Source organism: Mesocricetus auratus, unplaced genomic scaffold, assembly GCF_017639785.1.
Source record: "Mesocricetus auratus isolate SY011 unplaced genomic scaffold, BCM_Maur_2.0 Super-Scaffold_15014, whole genome shotgun sequence".
Taxonomy (NCBI): domain Eukaryota; kingdom Metazoa; phylum Chordata; class Mammalia; order Rodentia; family Cricetidae; genus Mesocricetus; species Mesocricetus auratus.
In genome coordinates, this window is record NW_024429186.1 from 56895507 (window position 1) to 56917220 (window position 21714).

General features: G+C 40.8%; 1 protein-coding gene across 4 annotated transcripts; it reads right to left on the reverse strand.

The window, feature by feature from the left end:
• Positions 1-10597: 10597 nt before the first annotated feature.
• LOC121139364 (melanoma inhibitory activity protein 2-like) lies at positions 10598-21406 on the reverse strand. Of its 4 annotated transcripts, none has more exons than XM_040743026.1 (8): positions 21143-21406; positions 20442-20552; positions 19174-19232; positions 17756-17981; positions 14741-14857; positions 13467-13525; positions 12214-12436; positions 10598-10842 (listed from the first exon to the last, which is right to left on the reverse strand). In XM_040743026.1, exons 2-8 carry the CDS (start codon positions 20461-20463, stop codon positions 10799-10801), a joined length of 750 nt encoding a protein of 249 aa, XP_040598960.1. In that variant the 5' UTR covers positions 20464-20552; positions 21143-21406; the 3' UTR covers positions 10598-10798. The 4 variants fall into 4 exon arrangements, with proteins under 4 accessions (XP_040598960.1, XP_040598961.1, XP_040598959.1 ...); XM_040743027.1 differs by having other exon boundaries at positions 10598-10811; positions 21143-21404; XM_040743025.1 differs by having other exon boundaries at positions 10598-10887; positions 21143-21397.
• Between the last annotated feature and the right edge of the window lie 308 nt (positions 21407-21714).

Consider the following 21714-nt stretch of genomic DNA (forward strand, 5'->3'; position numbering starts at 1 on the left):
TGATAGTTTCATACTTACTCCCCACACCCCCAAACTCTGCCGAGCTCCTTTACCCCACCACCAAGTTGCACTGCATTATTTTGTGTGAATCACTGGGAGTAACTTCAGTCTGATGGTGCATGGGGAAGGACTTCAACTCTGCAAGGTCCTCCCCAGTAACTTTAACAACCACTCTCCACCCTCTGTGGGCCTGACCCAGAAGAATATAAATGTTCCAGGTAAGAAAAGGGCTGTCAAAGACATCTTTCTTGTTCTCGATTTCCAAGACAGGTTTCTCCTTGTAACAGCCCAGGCTGTTCTGGAACTCGCATTGTAGGTTAGGCTGGCCTCGAACTCTCATAGATCCCCCTGCCTCTGCCTCTCTACTGCTGAGATTAAAGGCATGAGTCATGAGTAACCACGCCCAGCACAACTTTTCTTTCTTGTAGATTCATTCTCGTGATTGTGGACACCAGCATTAAAACTACTCACTCCCTCACTACAAATTACTATTACCAATGGTCAAGTACAGAATCAAGAAAACGGTCTTGCTTCTTGCACAGGCGTCACTCAACTCACAACTATTCCCATGTGTAAAATAGAATGACAGTGCCCGGTAGCTCTATGCCATGGCCAAGAACGAATGAATGAACCCTGCCTGGGAGGCACCTGGAATGGTGTCTGATAAAGTCTCAGGCCAAGTGCCTTTATCATCTCCTGTCTCAGGAAGCAGCCGGGCCAGGACCCATTGCTGCATCTACAGAAGGTCACACCGGCTGGCGAATCCCACAGGTTCCTCCCAGGCGGGGGAAGGGAGAGACCCTCGTGGTCCCCACTCAAGCCTACCTGTTGTTCCGGATGCTGAGCAGCACACAGGACACCAGCTCCAAGTAGATGTGAAGCACTTCCAGCCAGCAAAAGGACAGCTTCATGGCCTCCCTGCACTTGCGCATGAGGAACTCCAGGCATGCAGAGGCAGCTGTGGAGCTGGGGCCAAGCGCTGGGTAGAAGAAGCACTCAAGCCAGTGCGAGCAGGAGGCTGAGGCCCACAGGCAGTCAGGCTGAGGCAGAAAGGAGAAGATGAACACGATGAGCTCCCTGTGCAGCTACACTGCTCCAGCCGCCTGCCACACAGAGCCATCCACCACCGCACCCCTCAGGCGGCCCCAGCTCATGGAATTTCAGCGATGCTCAACTTCATCACTCCTGGGTAATGAACGAAATAAAGCAAGAAATCAAAGACTTACTAAATTCAGTGAATATTAAGCACAACATACCCAAACCCTTGGGATGCACTGAAAACCGTACTAATTGGAAAGTTCATAGCACAAAGTGCCCACAGGAAGAAACTAGAGAATAACCACAACACAGAATTAACAGAACACCTGAAACATCTAGAAAAAACAAAGCAAACTCACCCAGGAGAAGTAAATGCCAGGAAATTATCTAATTGGGAGCTAAAAATAAATAAAGTAGAAACAAAGAATCAATGATACAAAGAGTTGGATGGAGAGCAGGATGAGAGATAACATAATAGAGGGAGTCATTTGAGGTTTGAGGAGAAACCTGCCACTAGTGAAGTTTCCAGAGATCTACAAGGATGACACCAACTGGAAAACTAATAGCCAAGAGACTACCTCAAATGTCCCTCCCAATGAGTTTGATGACTACCTTATATAAGATCCTAGAACCTTCATCCAGTAACTTCTGCAAGCAGAGGCAGATACCCACAGCTAAACACTGAAATGAACTCTTGGAACCCAGTGACAGAGAGGGAGGAGTGATGAACAAAGGGGTCAAGAACAGACTGGTGAAACCCACAGAGACTGGTGACCTGAACAAGAGGGAGATCTTGGACCCCAGACTGATGGCTGAGAGGCCAGCATGGGATTAATGCAGACCCCCTGAAGGTGGGTGTCAGTGAGGAGGCCTAGGCAATCTATGTGGCCTTGGGAAGCACATTAATATTTATCCCTGGCATACAAATGGACTTTAGGTACCCTTCCCAAACCGATGGATGCTCTCTCAGACTGGACACATGGGGGAGGACCTATGCCCTATCATTAATGAAATGACAGACACTGAAGATCCCCCATGTAGGGCCTCACCCTCCCTGGGGAACAGAGTGAATGTTGTGTGGGTGGGGTTGGATGTGGGAGGGGTGGAGAGGAATGAGAGGAAGCTGGGATTGAAATGTGAAACAAACTTGTTTCTAATTTAAATTTTAAAAGATCAAAAAAATAATAGAAGGTAGGTAGTACCCTCACAGATACAGTAGAGGGCTTCCTGAACATATCATCAGTAGCAGAGACACTGAGATCCACAATTAATAAATGGAATGGCAGGAAGCTCAGAAGCTTTTGTAAGCAAAAACCACAGACAACAAAACAAAACTGCAGTCCACAGAATGGGAAAAGATATTCACCAACCCCACATCTGACAGAGAGCCGATAACCAAAATATACAAAGAACTCAAGAAGCTAATCACCAAGTACCAAATAATCCAGTTAAAATGTTGGGTACAGAACTAAATAGTGAATTCTCAATAGAGGAATCTTTGATTGCTGAGAGACACATAAGAAAGTGCTCAACATCCTTAACCATCAGGGAAATGCAAATCAAAACAACTGTGAGATAATATCTTGCTCCTGTCAGAATGGATAAAATCAAAATCACCAATGATTTTGCTTATGCTGGAGAGGATGTGGAGAAAAAGGAACACTCATCCTCAGCTGGTGGGGTGTAAACTTGTACAGCCACTATGGAAATCAATATGGCATTTCCTCAGGAAAATGGGAGTCTACCAGAAAGAAGATCCAGCAATTCCACTCTTAGGCATATACCCAAAATATGCACATTCATACAACAAGGACATCTCTTCTGCTATGTTCATAGCAGCATTCTTTGTAATAGCCAGAAACTGGAAGCAACCTAGATGCCCCTCAGCAGAAGAATGGATTGAGAAAATGTGACAAATTTACACAATGGAGTACTACTCAGTGGAAAAAAAACAATGAAATGTTGAAATTCCCAGGCAAATGGATGGCACTAGAAGAAAGCATCCTGAGTGAGGTAACCCAGTCACAAAAAGATAAAAATGGTATTTACTCAATCACATGAATTTTAGACATAGAGCAAAGGAGTACCAACTTACAATGCACACCGCCAGAGAAACTAAGAAATAGGTAGGAACCTAAGATAGACAGACATACATGATCTCCAGAGAAGGGGTGTAGAGTGCAGCCTTCTTGCCAACCTGGTTCAAGGGCTGCATCAGTCCCAAATGAACACACAGGAGGCTATATTAATTATGAAGCTGTTGGCCGTGTGCTTGGTTTCTTACAGGCTATCCCTGAGTTAAGGATTTACCCCATAATTGTTAATCTAAGTATTTCTCTCACCAGAGAAAGGGTCTGGACCTGTTACTTCTCTGGCAGATACATGATGTCTGCCTGTGTCTCTCTTTCCCGGAATCTTCCTCAACTCCTAGTCCCACCTATCTTCCTTCCCTATTGGCCAACAGTGTTTTATTGACATATACACAGGACTTCCCCATCAAAGGGGAAACACATAAGATCTCCTGAGCTAATTGGGAGCAAGGAGGGAGGGGAGAGGGAGTTAGAAGAAAGTGAAGGGGAGGAGAGTTGGGGAGAGGAGGATATGAGGAAGCAGGAAGACTGAGTGTGAGGAAGAACAGAGGAGAGCAGGAAAAGAGATACCACATTAGAAGGATCCTTTATAGGTTTAAAGAGAAATATGGCAGTAGGGAAATGTCCAGAGATGTACAACGTTGACCCAAACTAATAATCTAAGCAATAGTCAAGATGCTACATTAAATGTCCTTCCCCGATCATAAGACTGATGACTACCTTATATACCATCCTGTAGGACTGTTGCAGTCCCCTGAATGTGGGTGTCAGTTTGGAGATCTGGTTTATCTGTGGGTCCTCTGGTAGTGGAATGGACTTTGGGAGCCCACTGCACGTAGAGGGATACTCTCTCAACATAGACATATGGGGAAGGGTCTAGGTGCTGTATCAAATGATATGACAGACTTTGAAGATTCCCCCATGAAAGGCCTCACCCTCCCTGGGGAACAAAATGGGGATGGCATAGGAGTTTAGTGGGGGGGGCAGGGGAGGAGGGGAGGGAGAAGAAACTGAAACTGATGTATAAAACAAGCTTGTGAGGGGACCAGCTGTTCCAGCGGGACCAGGTAAAACAGACCCTGCATCTGGGCCTGTGTTCCAGTGCCTGGGGATCGCCTGGGAACTGCACAGAGCTTCCAAACCTGGCGGGAGCCAAGCACCCCAGATTCCACGTTTTCTCTCCCACCAAAGAGACAAGGAAACCAGAGGAGCCAGGAAGACCAGGGGACCAGCTGTTCCGGAAGGACCAGGTACAACAGGCCCTGCATAGGGGCCTGTATTCCAGTGCCTGGGGATTGCCTGGGAACTGCACAGAGCTTCCAATCCCAGCAGGAGCCAAACACTCCAAACTCCAGGACTTCTCCCCACCAAAGAGACCAAGAAACTAGCAGATCCAGGGAGACCAGGGGACAAGCTGTTCCAGCGGTACCAGGTAAAACAGACCCTGCATCTGTGCCTGTGTTCCAGTGCCTGGGGATAGCCTGGTATAATGATATTCGATGCCATATAGGGAAAGCAATATATTTATTTACCAGAGAGAGAGAGAGAGAGAGAGAGAGAGAGAGAGAGAGAGAGAGAGAGAGAGAGAGAGAGAGAGAGTCACACAGACCAGGAGTTAGAAGCGTGGCTGGCTTCCAGGAGAAAAAGGGAAGCCCCTTTTCCTTTCACTTCCTTTTATCTCTATCTTGACCCCGCCCTATTGGGCAGATAGCTTTGTGGGGTTCACTCCTACAATTCCCCTTTTAGTCTAAATAGAAGATTTAAATTTGATACAAACTCAAACATATACAACATATATACGTAGAGGGTGATAATTAAGTTATAATCTACTTATCCTAAACTAAACATATCCATTCCACCTAAATTCTAAACTTATCTGAAAGGGATGCCTAAGTCTGAACACCTCCTTCCAATCCCAACCCTAAAATAATTGCAAATTAACACTAACAGGTGTAAACTATCCTCTAATGTCAATAGTAGGGAGAGGGGACATGGAATTCTCAAATTTACTTCCTGCTGAAGTGGGACGATGACAATCATGGGGACCTGTGGGAAGAAATTGTTAGTGTAACAAGAGTCTTAAGTAGGTCAGTTAGTCTCTGTTTTGCAGGAGAGGCTTGACTGAAGTTCCGGATTAGATTTCTGATTTTGATTGAAGCTCTTGTCTGAAGCTCTGATCAGATTGTAGAAGATGCACTGTATCAGTTCCTTGGCCTGACGATGTGTCGAGTGATGTAGTTCCAAGCTGGTTTCAGGATGGTGCCTGTCAGGTGGGGTCGATGATGTGGGGCAGTTTAGATGTATCCAGTCGAATCAGGCGGAGTCGGGGAAGTGAATCCACATTCTCTTTCTGAAGCAGTTGAAGATCGCTGTCAAGAAATCCCTTTGTCTCTGGAAAACTGAAATATTAATGTTAGCACAGAAATTCTTAACTTTTATGTGTATGAATACTGGGAAAGGCGACCCTAAGGAAGATAATACACATGAAGGAGATTAGAGTTTTAGAAAAGAATCAAATATACACAGATGACAGTCCCCATATATATATATATATATCTTTTTGTTGTTGTTGTTTCTGTCTTATATCAATGGCTCTTTGATATAATACAGAAAGTCTGAATTGAATTTTAACAATATGCTTGGGTTTAAAGCAGGAGAGCCAATCCAACTCCAAAGCCAGCATTAATTAGATGAATTGGGACTCAAGAATATTAAGAAGTGGAAGAAGTAGAAATTACAATAACAAAATAGAGAGATTTAGACATCAATAACACATCGTATTATTGCATATTTGGTAGTCCTCTGAGTAGCTATCCTTTCTTCTTTAGGTGTCCATATACCTAGTATTTTTTCACAGTTCAGAACTAATTGTCCTGTAAAGACACAAACAGAATACTTCTCTTTCCTTTAATGAGGTCTCCTTATACATAGCAGACCTTGTAGATGAGCCATCATCCTTCCTCCTCCTGAGATGTTTTCTGTTCTGATCGAATCTTAATTAATTTAGATGAGACCCAAAGCTTTTCTTCTCCTGTGGAAACAAAAGCATAACCCCTTCCCCAAAGTAACACATATCCTGGTTTCCAGACTGAGGTCATAACATCCTTAAAATACACCGGTTGGTTCAGTTCAGAAGTCTTCTCTGTAGTCCAGTGTCTTTCTGCTGCAGTTTGTCCTTTTTCATCAGCATTAAGAAAATTCAATGTTATTAAGCATTATGTAACCTGTGTTTAGGGGTCTTTGTTCTCCCTGGCTGTTTATGAAGCATCTCTTTTAAGGTTCGGTTAGATCTTTCAATCACTGCTTGTTCTGTGGGATTGTAAGGTATACCAGTTATATGTTTTATATTATAATATTTGAAAAATTGTTCCAATTTGCTGGAGACATATGCTGGAGCATTGTCAGTTTTTATCGTTTTAGGTATACACATAACAGCCATCACCTCTAAGAGGTGTGTAATAACAGAGTCAGCCTTGTCAGAGCTGAGGGCAGTAGCCCATTGGAATCCTGAGAACATGCCTATGGTATGGAGTACATATTTTGAACTGCCAAATTCTGGGAAGTGAGCAGAGCTGAGGGCAGTAGCCCATTGGAATCCTGAGAACGTGTCTATGGTATGGTGTACATATTTTGAACTGCCAAATTCTGGGAAGTGAAATACATCCATTTGCAAAAGTTCATTTCTATGAATACCTTTAGGATTAAAACCTGCTGGCAATGGAGTTTGATTGTAGAATGAGCAACTGGGGCAATTTTTTACTATTTCTTTGGCTTGTTGCCAGGTGATAGAAAAATCCTTCTTTAAGCCTTTGCTGTTAACATGGTGTTTCTTATGAAATTCTGAAGCTTCCAACACATTACCTACTAACAAACGATCAATTTCATCATTGCCTTGTGCCAGAGGACCTGGCAGACCTGTATGGGATCTGATGTGTGTTATATATATAGGATGAGTCCTGTTTCTGATGGTTTCCTGTAATTGTAAAAATAATGAGGTTAATTCTGTACTATCAGGAACAAATTCTGCAGTCTCAATGTGCAAGACAACTCTTTCTGCATACTGAGAATCCGTGACTATATTGAGAGGCTCTGTAAAGTCTTTAAGTACCATGAGAATGGCATATAACTCTGCCTTTTGTATGGAGTTGTAAGGGCTTTGAACTACTTTACTTATATTTCCTGATTTATACCCTGCCTTACCTGATTTGTTTGCATCCGTGTAGAAGGTAAGAACTCCAGAAATAGGTGTTTGTCTCACGATACGTGGAAGAATCCAAATTGTTTTCTTTATGAATTTGATTCTCTCTGTTTTGGGATAGTTATTACTAATAGTTCCCAAAAAGTCACTGCAAGCTATTTGCCAATACTCATTATCCTTCCATAAGGAGGAAATTTCATCATTTGTTAAAGGTACAATAATTTCAGCTGGGTCTTTCCCAGTCAGTTGATGAAGCCTTAACTTACCTTTTAATATCAAATCAGAGATCTTTTCTATATACGTTTTCAATTTTTTATTCTGTTTATGTGGCAGAAATACCCATTCTAGTATGATGTCTTCCCTCTGCATTAATATTCCTGAGGGGTATTCTCTAGATGGCAAAATAACCAGAATACAGTCCAGTTTTGGATCCACATGGTCTACATGTGCTTCTAATATTCTCTTTTCTACCCATTCTAATTCTTTTTCAGCCTCAGCTGATAGTACTCGTGGGCTGTTTAGGTCTTTATCTCCTTTTAAAGCCATTTTTAGGTGTTTTAAATCATGCCCTTCTACACCGATAATTGTCTGTAATTGAGAGATTTCTCCTAATAGTTTTTGAAGATCATTAAGAGTCCGGTAATGATCTCTTCTGATCTGTACTTTCTGTGGTCTAATTTTCTGAGCATCTATTTTATAACCTAAATAGTTAATAGAATCTCCTCTTTGTATTTTTTCTGGGGCAATTTGTAATCCCCAGCGAGGCAAAGTTTCCTTTACTGCTTCAAACATCTTTTCCAAAGTATCCTTATTTGAATCAGACAATAATATGTCATCCATATAATGATATATTAACAAATGTGGAAATTTTTTACGAATTATTTCTAGAGGTTTATTCACAAAATATTGACACAAAGTTGGGCTGTTTAACATACCTTGAGGTAGTACCTTCCACTGGAATCTCTGTACCAAACGGGAATTATTATAGGTAGGTACCGTGAAGGCAAACTTTTCTCTGTCGTTTTCTTGTAACGGTATGGTGAAGAAGCAATCTTTTAAGTCTACAACTATAATTGGCCAATCCTTAGGAATTAGAGAAGGTAACGGCATCCCAGGTTGTAGGGACCCCATAGGCTGAATTACCTTGTTGATGGCTCTAAGATCAGTAACCATTCTCCACTTACCAGACTTCTTCTTGACAACAAAAACAGGTGAATTCCATGCACTAGTTGATTCCTCAATATGTCCAGCATCTAGCTGTTCCTGAACTAACTTCTCCAAAGCCTCTAACTTCTCAGATGTCATAGGCCATTGACCCACCCAGACGGGTTCATCTGTCAGCCATTTTAAGGGTAGAGCTTTTGGTTGCTCTGTTGGTTTGGCACTAGCATCCTGCTTCTGTACAGCCTGTACATTTGGCATCTGTTTTCTGTACTGCCTTACTATATTCTTTGTACCACTAAGAGCTTGTCTATAATTCCTAGCTGATATAGGAGGAATGTTAATCTGCGTATTCCATTGCTGGAGTAGATCACGACCCCAGAGGTTTATAGCAATATCTGCAACATATGGCTTTAACCTTCCTCTCTGTCCTTCTGGCCCAATAAAGTCAATCCATCTAACGCTCTGTTTAACTTCAGATAGGGTTCCAATCCCTAAGAACTGAACGTTAACCTCTTTTAAAGCCCAATTGGAGGGCCAGGACGTCTGATTAATGATAGTGACGTCACTTCCGGTGTCTAAAATGCCATTAATCACCATATTATTTACCTTAACTGATAACTTGGGTCTATGATATTGTATAGAATTTTGCCAAAATATATGTTTTGTATATCCTCCTGATATAATTGATTCATCCTCTGGAGCTAATGTATTATCCAGTTCCGTATTATTTACAATGGGCAGTGGATCTTCTAATTGTCCTGGGAGAGGCTGTCCTCCACTGTCACTGGGAATGACCAGATAATCTTTCTGTCTGGGGGCTCACATGAGGCCCCGATCCCCGTTTCCCGGCTTTAAAGTTCTACCTTGTCTATCTCTTGTGGACCAGAATTCATTAGTCCAATGTTCTCGCTTTCCATACCTCCTGCAGAAACCAGGAGGCTAAGGCCTTCTGTTTGATGCATTCCTGGTAGAAGCATTATTCCTAGGAATGCATTGTCTACAGTTCCTACTCATAGGTCCCATTTTACCACAATTAAAACATCTAAAGTTTTGATGTCTTTTGAAACTTCTAAAGATTGCTTCCCCAACCCAATTTGGTATCTCCTCTTGGGTAGGCATATATCCAAAAGATGCCCATCATACAACAAGGATGTCTGTTCCACTATGTTCACAACAGCATTATTTGTAATAGCCAGAACTTGGAAGCAACCTAAATGACCCACAACTAAAGAGTGAATAGAGAAAATGTGGTACATTTGCACAATGGAGTACTATTCAGCCTGAAAAAAATGGAATCCTGAAATTTGCAGGCAAATGGATGGCACTGGAAGAAACCATCCTGAGTGAGGTAACGCAGTCATAAAAAGAGAAACATGGCATGTGCTCCCTCATATATGGATTTTAGACATAGATCTGGGGAGTGCCAGCCTACAATCCCATGGCCAGAGAGCCTAGGAAACAGAACCTTCATTCAATGGCTGATGGAAGCAGAGGGAGACTCCCAAAGCTAAATACTGAACTGAACTCAAGGAATCCAGTGACAGAGAGGGAGGACTGATGAGCAAACGGGTTTAGACTGGGCTGCTTTAACCCCCAGAAACAGCTGACCTGACAGGGGTTAGCTCTTGAATCCCAGACTGATGGCTGGGAATCCAGCATGGGAGTGATCAAGACCTCCTGAATGTGGGTGTCAGTGAGGAGGCCTAGGTAATCTATTGAGCCTTGGGTAGTAGATCAGAATTTATCACGGGTATACAAATGGACTTGGACACCCATCCAACACTGAGAGATGTACTCTCACCCTGGACTCTCAAGGGATAGACTAGGCCCTGCCCTGGATGAAATGACAGACTATGGACACCCCCACGGTGGCCCTCACCATCCTTGGGGAAATGAGGGGATATTGGAGGGGTTGGTCAGAGGGCGTTGGAGGAGGTGAGAAAAAGAGAGAGGGATCTGGAATTGACATTTGAAGCAACCTTGTTTCTAATTTAAATTTAAATTAAAAAAGATTACATGCATAAAACTATCATAATTATGGATGAGGTAATCAAAGTAAAATATACTTCCCAGAATAAAATAAAATAGAAATAATTTACTCATAAGATTCATAGTTAAATTATCTTTATTTACAAAATGCTATTCCATTACACAACAGCATACTAACATAAGAACAAGTTACATAAACTTCATCTAAAAAAATGAATGCTGAAGAATCTATCAGGTCTCCTTTATTTCCTGAGGTTACAGTGTAGTATGGAGATTCAGTTGCAGGTTGTTTGGAAGGCTGAATCAAGTCTGGGGTCTCTCATTTCTCCTTTCTGGATGTGGGGGTGGGGGAAGAACCCAGCTCTTAGAGGAAGGAAGGGTGGAAAACCTCTGGATTCACACATATTTCTCCATGTTGGAAGAGATGCGTAAAAAACAGTAGAAGTTGAAACCATGTAGTGCACACTTGTTAAAACACTAGCTCCAGCCCCTATTCTGATATCTAAACCCTCACATCACAATACTTGATCTCACAAATAAATCTTGAGACTGAAAACTGTACTTCTTGATTTCATAGGATTAATAAGAACACAACCATCAGTTTCAGATCTGTTTGTGCTCTCTTGGCAGGAACCCAAGGTCTAGATACACTTAAGACTCGCTGTAAAACAGCTTTTCAATGGGGTAAAACATTCAAACTAACATTCAGATCAGTGATACTGACGTCATATCCTACTAAAAACATTTCCAGGAAGGCCAAGGACAACCTTAAAACTTCCCACACAAGACTCATTTTACTCCCTTAGAAGTTTAAGAGTAGAGGTGAGAGCAACGAGCAGACACTTAGGACAGCTAAGGTGGTTCTTATCTAGAACTTGAAAACCTGATTTAAAGTGTAGAAGTTTCTGATTCCAAAGAATAAAGTATGCTGTAAAGGCAATAATTACTTTTACTTTAAGATATAACAGTGTGAAGTAATTTCAATAAATTTAACAAATAACTAAACATGATCTTGGATTTTAAATATGATTAGGTGGGAACTACTATTTATGAGAAATAAGCTAAAAAACTTAAGTCAACTTTCTTAAGACAAAAATATAAGCAATTACCTTAAATAGTGGACACAATATATTCTATCAAATGAAACACACATTTTTAATGTTAAAACTACTTGCTGGCAGGGGGGGTTGATGGCAAACACCTTTGATCCCAGCACTTAGGAAACAGAGACATTTGGAACTTTATGAGTTCATGTTTAGCCTGGTCTGCAGACTAAGACTTCCAGGAAAGGCTCCAAAGGCTCCAAAGAAATACAGAAACCCTGCCTTGGAAAGATTAACAACAAGAGAGAGAGAGAGAGACAGAGAGAGAGAGAGAGAGAGAGAGAGAGAGAGAGAGAGAGAGAGAGAGAGAGAGAGAGGAAGGAAGGAAGGAAGGAAGGAAGGAAGGAAGGAAGGAAGGAAGGAAGAAGGAAGGAGGAAGAAAACAGTTAGACAGAAAGAATGAAAAGCTCTTGTAAATTGCCTGATTTTCTGACCTATCAGAGTACAGTTAAAATTTAAAATTACCTGAGGTGGATTAAGGTGAAGCCTTGGCTTCCTCTGATGCTGGACGGTAACCTGTGAGCCATATAAACCCTTTCCTACTCCAATTGGTTCTTGCCAGAGTTTTTCACAGTAACAAAAGGAGCACAGATAAAAGCTGAAACATATATGGACTTTTAAAACACCTTACCTGGGTATGGTAGGAAGGGTGGGCCATCAAAGTCCATTGGTGGAAAATAATGTTGAGGACCTCCATAGTTGTTTGCTGGAGGAGGTGGTGGGTATCGGGGTGGTCTTCTTGGATCCCATGCAAAGGGATGATCTCTGGGGCCTCTATCCTGGGGAACAAAAGGGGGAATGAAGCCAGGGCCAGGTGTCTTGCATTCAGCAGGAGTGTTGGGCACAGTGGAGTTCTGTAACAGAGTGACAATCAGCAGTCAGTAAAGAGGCTTGATGGACAGCTCCTTTGCTGGGGTGTCAGGCATAGGAGAAAGTAGACCATGACATTCCACAAAGTCTCGATACAGAATCAGTTTTCCACTCCTGTGTAGGAGCTGCTAAAGTGCTACCCTAACTATTATTACTAACTCAGCAGAAAGCTTTAGGCATGATAGTAATAGTCTACCTGGCTCTACCTAAAACAGAAGGGCAGTTCAACCACATGAAAACACACACTTTTTAAAAAAAATAGGTATACCCCAACAAAGATAGTAAATCAAAGGAAGCACAGAGAGAACAGGAGAAGGTAAAATATTGATATATTCAAAATGAACACAAGCAATCATATTTTTCAAAGGTAAAATACATTTTAAGATTCAAATAAGATTTCAAAGAAGAAAACCGGAAATAATGTACAACTAGGGAAAATGCTTTAAAGTTCTAAATGTTTTTCTTATCTAAGTGGAAGACATCAGGTTTCTCTCTCTTGTTTGTTATTGTCATATTTGTCATTTCACATGTATTGGTGTTTTGCCTGCATGCATGTCTGCATAACATATACATTCACTGTTCTTCCAGGCTAGAATAGAGCTACAAAGCCCTTGATCATGGAGATAAGAAGGGTTGGGAGCCACCACTGGGGTGCTAGAAACCAAACACAGGTCACTCCAGGAGAGCAGCCAGTGTTCTTATCCCATAAGCCATTTTATCAGCCTACTTGGATTTTGGAGACAAAATCAGCTTATATAACACACCACTGGCTTTGAAGGTACCCTCCTCCTGCCTCAACCTGCAAAAATACTAGGATTACACGCATCATCAAAACCTGCTTGTGATCTGGACTATTTTACACATGGTTAAAATTCAACAATGAAAGTGTTAATGCGAAGTAGAAGCATATTTTAATATATTGATATCACATAGTAGAAGAGCTCTGGCCTTTATCTAAGAAAACCTAAAAACTATCTGCAGATACATGCGTAGAATTCAATTTCCAATACTTACACTATGGTCATTTTTCATATCATTCACAGTGGATGGCACTGCTGAAGATTCTGGCTTATCTACACAGGAAAATTAAACCAGGAAAAATTCATGAGTTCTCAACTTATTCCCAGACCATTTCCAGATACAAATGACACTACTGACACATTCCACACCCCTTGCTACGACAGAGAACAACTTGACACAAATACACTAGTATTCCACATGAGAGTCCTGAAAGCAGCCTGAGGCCAGTGGAAATTTCAATAGAACAGACATTTTTTTGCTTTGTGCTGGTGACCATTTCAGCTGGCTCCTAGGCAATCCTGCTGCAGCAGCCTCAGTGAACACCTGGGGATGCATCATCTACTCCATGACTTTTCTGTTTACCCTTCTTTCCCTCAGTACATACTATACACTTGTATAAAGAATCTTCATAGATAACTCAACAAATATACAATGAAAATTTAATTATCAGAAATTCATTATCTTAATGTTATTTACATTAATACCTATACTAGATGCACACATTTCCCAGTTTCAGTGGGTAGTGAATGAAAGTTGAAGAGCTCCTGACAGATACAATCTACTACATATGAAATTATTAAAACAGATAACTAATTGAGAAAAAAAACAAATTATTTTACTGGTAGTATTTAAATATCCATTGACGTTTGCCAGCCTATTTCCCTTGACTGGTAAACAATACATATGTAAATGGATTATAAACAATGAGAAGTTAGCTGCGGAACAGAATAAAGATGGTATTATAGTGAGATACACTTAGCACTTACTATGGAACCAAAACTAAACCTTAACTCATATATTAGAGCACCTGCCCGAAATATGAGACAACTTGGAGAGATGGTTCAGTGCTCAGAGCACTGGCTGCTCTTACAAAGGATCTATGCTTAATTCCCATCAAACAAACAGCAGCTCAAAAAGATTGTAACTCCACTTCCAGGAGCTCTGATGCCCTTCTTGCCTTTTCAGGCATCAGGCATGTATGTGATACGTACACAGAAATACCATACAGGTGACATAAAAATAAACAAAATCTTTCTCAAAAAGACAATGAGAAATACAAACTCGAGGAAAATAAGGAAGGAGATATAACCTCATGAGCAATCTGGGATACTAATTATGTTAGCCTTTTGTTCAATTCCCAGTCCTCTATATTACCATAACTATGTAATCTCAGATGCAAGCATGATTACAGACACATACACACATACATACACACACACACATACACACACACACACACACACACACACACACACAGTATTCCTTACACATATCAGATGAGGAAGGCATATAATAATTTCTGTGGTGTCTTGGTCCAGGGTTTCTACCAGATTCAGAATAAAATCTCTCTTGACTTTGTAGAAAAGAATCACAATATGGTTGGCCTAAAAAACAAATTGTTAGAATATCTTTACTAGGATAATCAAAAGTCTACTATACTTGTGCTTACATTGACTTAGACATATCCTCTGCATCCATAATTAAAATGAAAACCTGTTACTGGTTATTGGTAGGCACTAATCAAAAATTTGAGATATAGTGTATTTCCCTTACTTTCTTTTTCTTTTCCATTTTTTAACATTAATTGATATAGGTTTGCTAAATATCACAATGGAAGATGTCCTGTCACAGGCTCTGCTCGCCAGACTGGCTTTGAACTTACAGAAATGCACATGCCTCTGCCTCTGGAGTCCTGGGATAACAGGTATGGGTCTCCATCCCCTAGGTTTTTTTGGGTTCTTATTCAACAAGCATAAGTTGACACAATTACAGCACATATGTAAATCTACACATGAAATGCTGAACTTACAATATGTGAAAGCAGAATTCAATTAAATTCATTTCAACTTCAAATTAAACATAGTACACCAAAAAATAAACAATCAACATGTCAAACAAATACCAAAAAATGCTGAGGAACAGCTGCAAAGCAAGAAGGAAAAACAGAGAAAGAAATTCTGCTCAACATTTACATTTGTCATCTTGGCAGGCCGTAATCCAGAAATATCTTCAGGTTGACAATTTTCACGACCTTCAGAACATGGGGTGTTATTCGACACTGAAGCAAGGATCTGATTCAAGAGGTGAGGGAGGACTCACAGCTTAGATGAAGGATATCTTCCCAAACACAGGTGTACTGAAACTCTAACAAAGGCCTCAGGAGCCACACTCATTTAGAATACATAAATGGTTACTCTCTCTTCACTCCTTGAGGAACTGAGCATTAGAAGTAGTCAGACTATTTCACTCTTGAGAGGTGATGGCAGACTTTACTAAGTACAGTGTGTGTATATCAATTCCCAACAGAGAGAGACAAGGAAGGGGAATTGTGTGGTTTCTCTTGGGTACTGTTATATGAAGCAAACGTGATATGGCTAGAGAGGAGGGAAAATCAATTAAGAAAATTCCTTTATAAGATCAGACTGTAGGCATTTCTTAATTACTAGGCATATCGGTAACCACTGACTGATGGGATTGAGGGGACCCAGGAAGGCCATAGTGGGTGATGCCAACCTTGGGCATGTGGTCTTGAGTTCAGAAGAAAGCAAGCCAGTGAGCAGCATCCTCCATGGCCTCTGCATTAGCCCCTGACTCCAGGTTTCTGGACTGCTTGAGTTGCTGTCCTGACTTCCTTCAGTGAAGACTCCACTGTGACAGAGTAAGTCAAATAAATCCTATCCTAGACAGGACACTTTTGTTCCTGGTGTTTTGTCACTGCAAGGATAAGCTGTATTAAGATACTGTCCTTCTACACACATCAAAAAACAGTGACAAGTTGACTCCCATGGCCTCATAATTATGAGTTCATTGTGTGAACCCCATGAACTCAGTAATGGCTGACACACTTATCTGATTTAAGCTCACGGGACTCCCCTGAATCATCTCTCCTGCACAGAACCAAGGAAACCACCAAGATGAAACACTCAATGGAGAGAATCATATCTAATTAGCTTCCTAAGTAAGACGATGTGACTAAGGAAAGGTCAAAAACTTCTGAACAGAAAGTTCACTTATACTACACTCTAGGTCTTACCAAAGAGCTGTCTCAAAGGATCAGAACTCATCCCATGAGAGCAAAGGACTACTAGAAAGACCTGTATCTAAACAGATGGCCCCCTTGTTCTTCCAACAAGGGCTTGCTTAAACCTACAGATGAAGAAGGGAACCTGAAAATTTAACTCATCCTTAATCAGATCTCAAGGCACCTCATTAGTATTTTACTTCTAATGTTCATCAAAATATCAGAAAAATCAGAGTTTGTGCTTTCACAAAACATATACATTTTTCCTAGCACTGACAAAAAGTAGTCGGTTCATTGGATCCAGAATCTATAGCTCGGTAAGTACAAAGCAGTCTGTTGGTCTCAATATAGTGCATGCTCTCAGATTTTCATGGTAATAGAACTTTAGATGTGGGGGCAGAGAGCAGACACCTAGGACAACTAAGCCGGGTCTTGTCTAATACTGAATATATGATTTACTGTGTAGAAACTTGGGATTTCAAAGGGCAAAGTATGTTGTAAAGACAATCAATTACTTTTATTTGAAAATGTAAGGTATGAAGGAATTTCAATAAGTTCAACAAATTAGGAACATGATCTTAGATTCTAAATATGATCATGTGGGAACTACTAATTGGGAGACTTTAAAAAATTTAGTCAGTAATCATAAGACAAAATTATAACCAACTATTTAAATAATTGTCAAAGTACATTTTTATCAAAGGAAATACACATAATTTTTATCTTAAAAAGGCTTCTGGCTGGGCATTGCTGGCACATGACTTCAATTCAGTACTTGGGAAGCAGAGACAAGTGGATTTCTGTGAATTCAAAGCTAGCCTGGTCTGCTGTCAAAGACTTCCAGGACAGGCTCCAAAACAATAGAAAATGCTGCCTAGGGAAAAATTTTTTAAAAAGATAGAAAGGAAGAAAGAAACAAAGAAAGAAACCAATGAAGGAAGACAGTCAGGCAGCAGACAGGAAAAAAGGAAAGAAGGGAGGGAGGGAGGGAGGGAGGGAGGGAGGGAGGGAGGGAGGGAGGAAAAAAGAAAGGAAAAAATAGAGAAAAAAATCTCCTTGTAAATTTCCTGATTTTCTGACTTATCAGAATACAGTTAAAATTCAAAATTCCGTGAGGTGAATCAAGGTAAAGCCTTGGCTTCTTTTGTTGCTGGACTGTAAACTATGTGCAATATAAACACTTTCCTCCTCCAGTTGGTTCTTGCCAGAGTTTTTCACAGTAACAAAAGGAGCACAGATGAAAGTTACATATACAACATACCTGGGTATGGTGGAAAGGGTGGTCCAGCAAAGTCCATTGGTGGAAAATAGTCTGTAGAACCTCCATAGATGTTTCCTGGAGGAGGCAGTGGGAATGGGGGTGGCCTTCTTGGATCCCATGCAAAGGGACGACCTCTGGGGTCTCTATCCAGGGGAACTGGTGGAGGGACGAAGCCAGGGCCAGGTGTCTTGCATTCAGCAGGAGGAATGTTGGGCACAGTATTGTTCTGTAACAGAGTGACAATCAGCATTCATTAAAGAGGCTTGATGGACAGCTCCTTTGCTGTGGTGTTCAGGCATAGAAGAAGGCAGTCCATGACATTCCACAAAGCCTCCGTACAGACTCAGGTTTCCACAATTGTGAAGGAGACGCATATGCGCTAAAATAAGTATTTATGCTTACTCAGCAGATAACTTTAGGCATGGTGTAGTTTAGTCTACCTGGCTCTACCTGAAATACTAGTAAGTTCAAGCACAACAAAACAGTCATTTTTAGTAAAATAGGACTACCCCAGGTAGTGGAGCCACATGCCTTTAATCCCACAGCTCAGGAGGCAGAGATGGGGGGTGAATCTCTGTCAGTTACTGGCAAGCCTGATCAATAAACTTAGTTCTAGGATTGGCTCCTTAGCTACTTCGTAACCTGTCTCAAAGTGAAAAACCAAATAAAAAACAGATAGCCACTTTGATCAAACATACACAGAGAAAGAACAGGAAACTGGATAAGATATTCATTATCTTCAAAATGAACAAAATCAATGCTATATTTTAAAAATACATTTTAATACTTTAAAAACATTTCAAGGGATAAAATCTGAAATAGTGTTCAGCTAGCACAGAAGCTTTAAAGTTCTACTAAAAGTTGTTCTTATTTAAGTGGGATACATCAGGTTTGTCTCTCTTGTTTGTTTTTGTCATATTTGTTATTTCACACGAATGGGTGTTTTGCCTGCATGCATGTCTGATTACCGCATACATTCACTGATTTCTAAAGCTAGAATAGGGATTCAGATCCCTTAAACATGGAGATAAGAAGGGTTGGGAGTCACCACTAGGGTGCTGGGAATCAAACCAAGGAACTCCAGGAGATCAGCCAGTGGTCTTATCCTGTAAGCAATTTCTCCAGACAATTTGGTGTTTGGAGGTAAAGTCTGCTTATATAGCCCACACTGTCTTTGAAGTTATAAGCCTCCTGCCTCAGCCTGCAAAAATGCTAGGATTACATGCACCATGAAAACCAGCTGTGATCTCTACTAGTTAACACATGGGTAAAAGCCAACAATGAAAGTGTAAATGCTAAGTAGAAGTATGTTTTATGAATATCTTGATATCACCTAGTAGAAGAGCTCTCGTCTTTTTCTAAGAACACCAAGAAACTAGTTGCAAGTGCATAGGTATAATTCACTTTTCAATACTTACATTATGGTTACTTTTGTTATCATTCTTAGTAGATGGCACTGCTGACCATTCTGGCTCATCTACACAGGAAAATTAAACCAGGAAAAAATCATGAGTTCTCTATTTATTCCCAGACCGTTTCCAGATCCAAATGACACTGACACGTTCCACCCCCCTTCCTGGGACAGGGAACAACTTGACACAAATACACTAATATTCCATATGAGTGTCCCCAAAGCAGCCTGAAGCCGTGGAAATTTCAGTAGAACAGACATTTGTTTGCACTGCTCTGGTGACCATTCCAGCTGGCTCTTAGGCACTCTTGCTGCAACAGCCTCAGTGAACACCTGGGGAAAGCACCATCCACTTCCTGTCTTTTCTGTGTGCCCTCCTTTTCCTCAGTACATACTATATACTTGTATGAAAGCACCCTCATAGATAACTCAACAAATATATAATGAAGATTTATTTTCAGGATTTTTTTCTTTCTTCATATTATTTACATTAATACCAACACTAGATGCACATATTTCCCAGATTCAGTGGGTAATGAGTGATAGTTTAAGAGTTCCTCACAGATTCAATCTAATACATATGAAATTATTAAATCAGATATCTAATTAAAAACAAGAACCCAAATTATTTTACGGGTAGTTTTTACACATCCATTGACATTTGCCAGCCTTATAATCTTTTCTGCTAAACCACATGTATGTAAATGGATTATGCACAATGAGAAGTTATCTGTGGAACAGAGTACAGTTTGTATTAGAGTGAGATGCACTCAGCTCTTACTATAAAACCAAAACTAACCTTTAACTCATATATTAGAGCACATGCCAGAAGTGTGAAACATGAAAATGCTGGAGAGATGGTTCCATGCTTAAGAGCTCTGGTTGCTCTTACACAGGACCTGTGCTTAATTCCCAGCAACCACACAGCAGCTCACAACCATCTGCTACTCCACGTCCCAGAAGTCTGATGCCCTGTTCTGGGTTCTCAGGCGACAGGCATGTATGTGATACATACACAGAAACACAATATAGGTGACATAAAACTAAACAAAATATTTCTCCAAGACAATGAGAAATACAAACTCTGGAAAATTAGGAAGGAGATGTGGCCTCATGAGCAATCTGGGATACTAACTGTATTAGACAATTGTTCAATTCTCAGACTCTATGCTATCATAACTATGTAATATCAGAAGCAAGCATGATCACAGATACAAACACACACACACACACACACACACACACACACACACACACACACACAGTGCTTCTTACCCAAGTCAAGCAAGGGAGGCATATTGTAATTTCCATGTTGTCTTGGTCGAGGGAGTCTACCAGACTCAGAATAAAATCTATCTTGCCATTGTAGAGCAGCATCAGAATATGCTTGACATAGGATACAAATTTTTAGAATATCTTCAATACGGTAATCTTAAGTTTAGTTTACTTGTGCATATATTGACTTAGGCATTTCCTCTGCATACAAAAGTAAAATCAAACCTGTCTGTCACCCATTATTGGTAGGCACTAATCAAAAATATGAGAGATAGTGTATTTCCTATGCTTTCTTTTTTCTTTATTTTCAATTTTTTTGAAAAAGGTTCTCTCAATATTGCATTGGAGGTTGTCCTGGCCCAGGCTTTGTTGGCTAGGCTGACTTCAAACTTACAGAAATTTACCTGCCACTGCCTCTGCAGTGCTGGAGTTATACTGTGGGTCTCAGCCCCTGGCTTCCTTTGGGTTCTTATTCAACAAGTAGGTGTTGATACAATTATACCACATATTTAAATCTACATATGAAATGCTGAAACAAGACAACTAACAATAGGTGAAATCTGAATTCATTTCACCTTCAAATTAAAAATAGGACCCACAATAAAACCACATTAACATGTCAAACAGAAAACAAAACATGCCGCGGAGCAGCTGGAAAGCAAGAGGGAAAAACAGAGAAAGAAATTCTGCTCAACAGTTACATTGGTCATCTTGGCCGGCAGTAATCCAAAAACATCTTCAGTTTGACAATTTTCATGACCTTCAGAACTTGGGGTGTCAGTCGACACTGAAGGAAGGATCTGATTCAAGAGGTGAAGGAGAACACACAGCTCGGATGAAGGACATCTTCCCAAACACAGGTGTACTGAAACTCTAAAAAAAAGGCCTCAGGAGCCACCCTCATTTAGAATAAAGAAATGGTCACTCTTCATTCCTTGAGGAACTGAGCATTACAAGTAGTCAGACTATTTCACTCTTGAGAGGTGATGGCAGACTTTACTAAGTACAGTGTGCATATATCAATTCCCAACACAGAGAGACAAAGAAGGGGAACTGTGTGGTTTGTTTTCTGTCCTGGTAGGTTAAGCAAACCTGACACAGACAGAATGGAGGGAAAGACAATTGAGAAACTTTCTTCATGAGATCAGACTGTAGGCATTTCTTAATTACTAGGCATTTCCTTAATCACTGGAAGATGGTGGGTGGTTCCATCCTTAGAATTGTGGTCTTGGGTCCCACTTTAAAGCAAGCCAGGGAGCAGGACCCATCCTTG

Coding starts and splice junctions, on each gene's coding strand:
- LOC121139364 (XM_040743026.1), bottom strand. CDS start 20,463: ATGCCTCCCTTGCTTGACTTGG. Junction 19,233..20,441: donor GCCTCCCTTGCTTGACTTGG/GTAAGAAGCACT, acceptor TTTCCTGTGTAG/ATGAGCCAGAATGGTCAGCA. Junction 17,982..19,173: donor ATAACAAAAGTAACCATAAT/GTAAGTATTGAA, acceptor ACTCTGTTACAG/AACAATACTGTGCCCAACAT.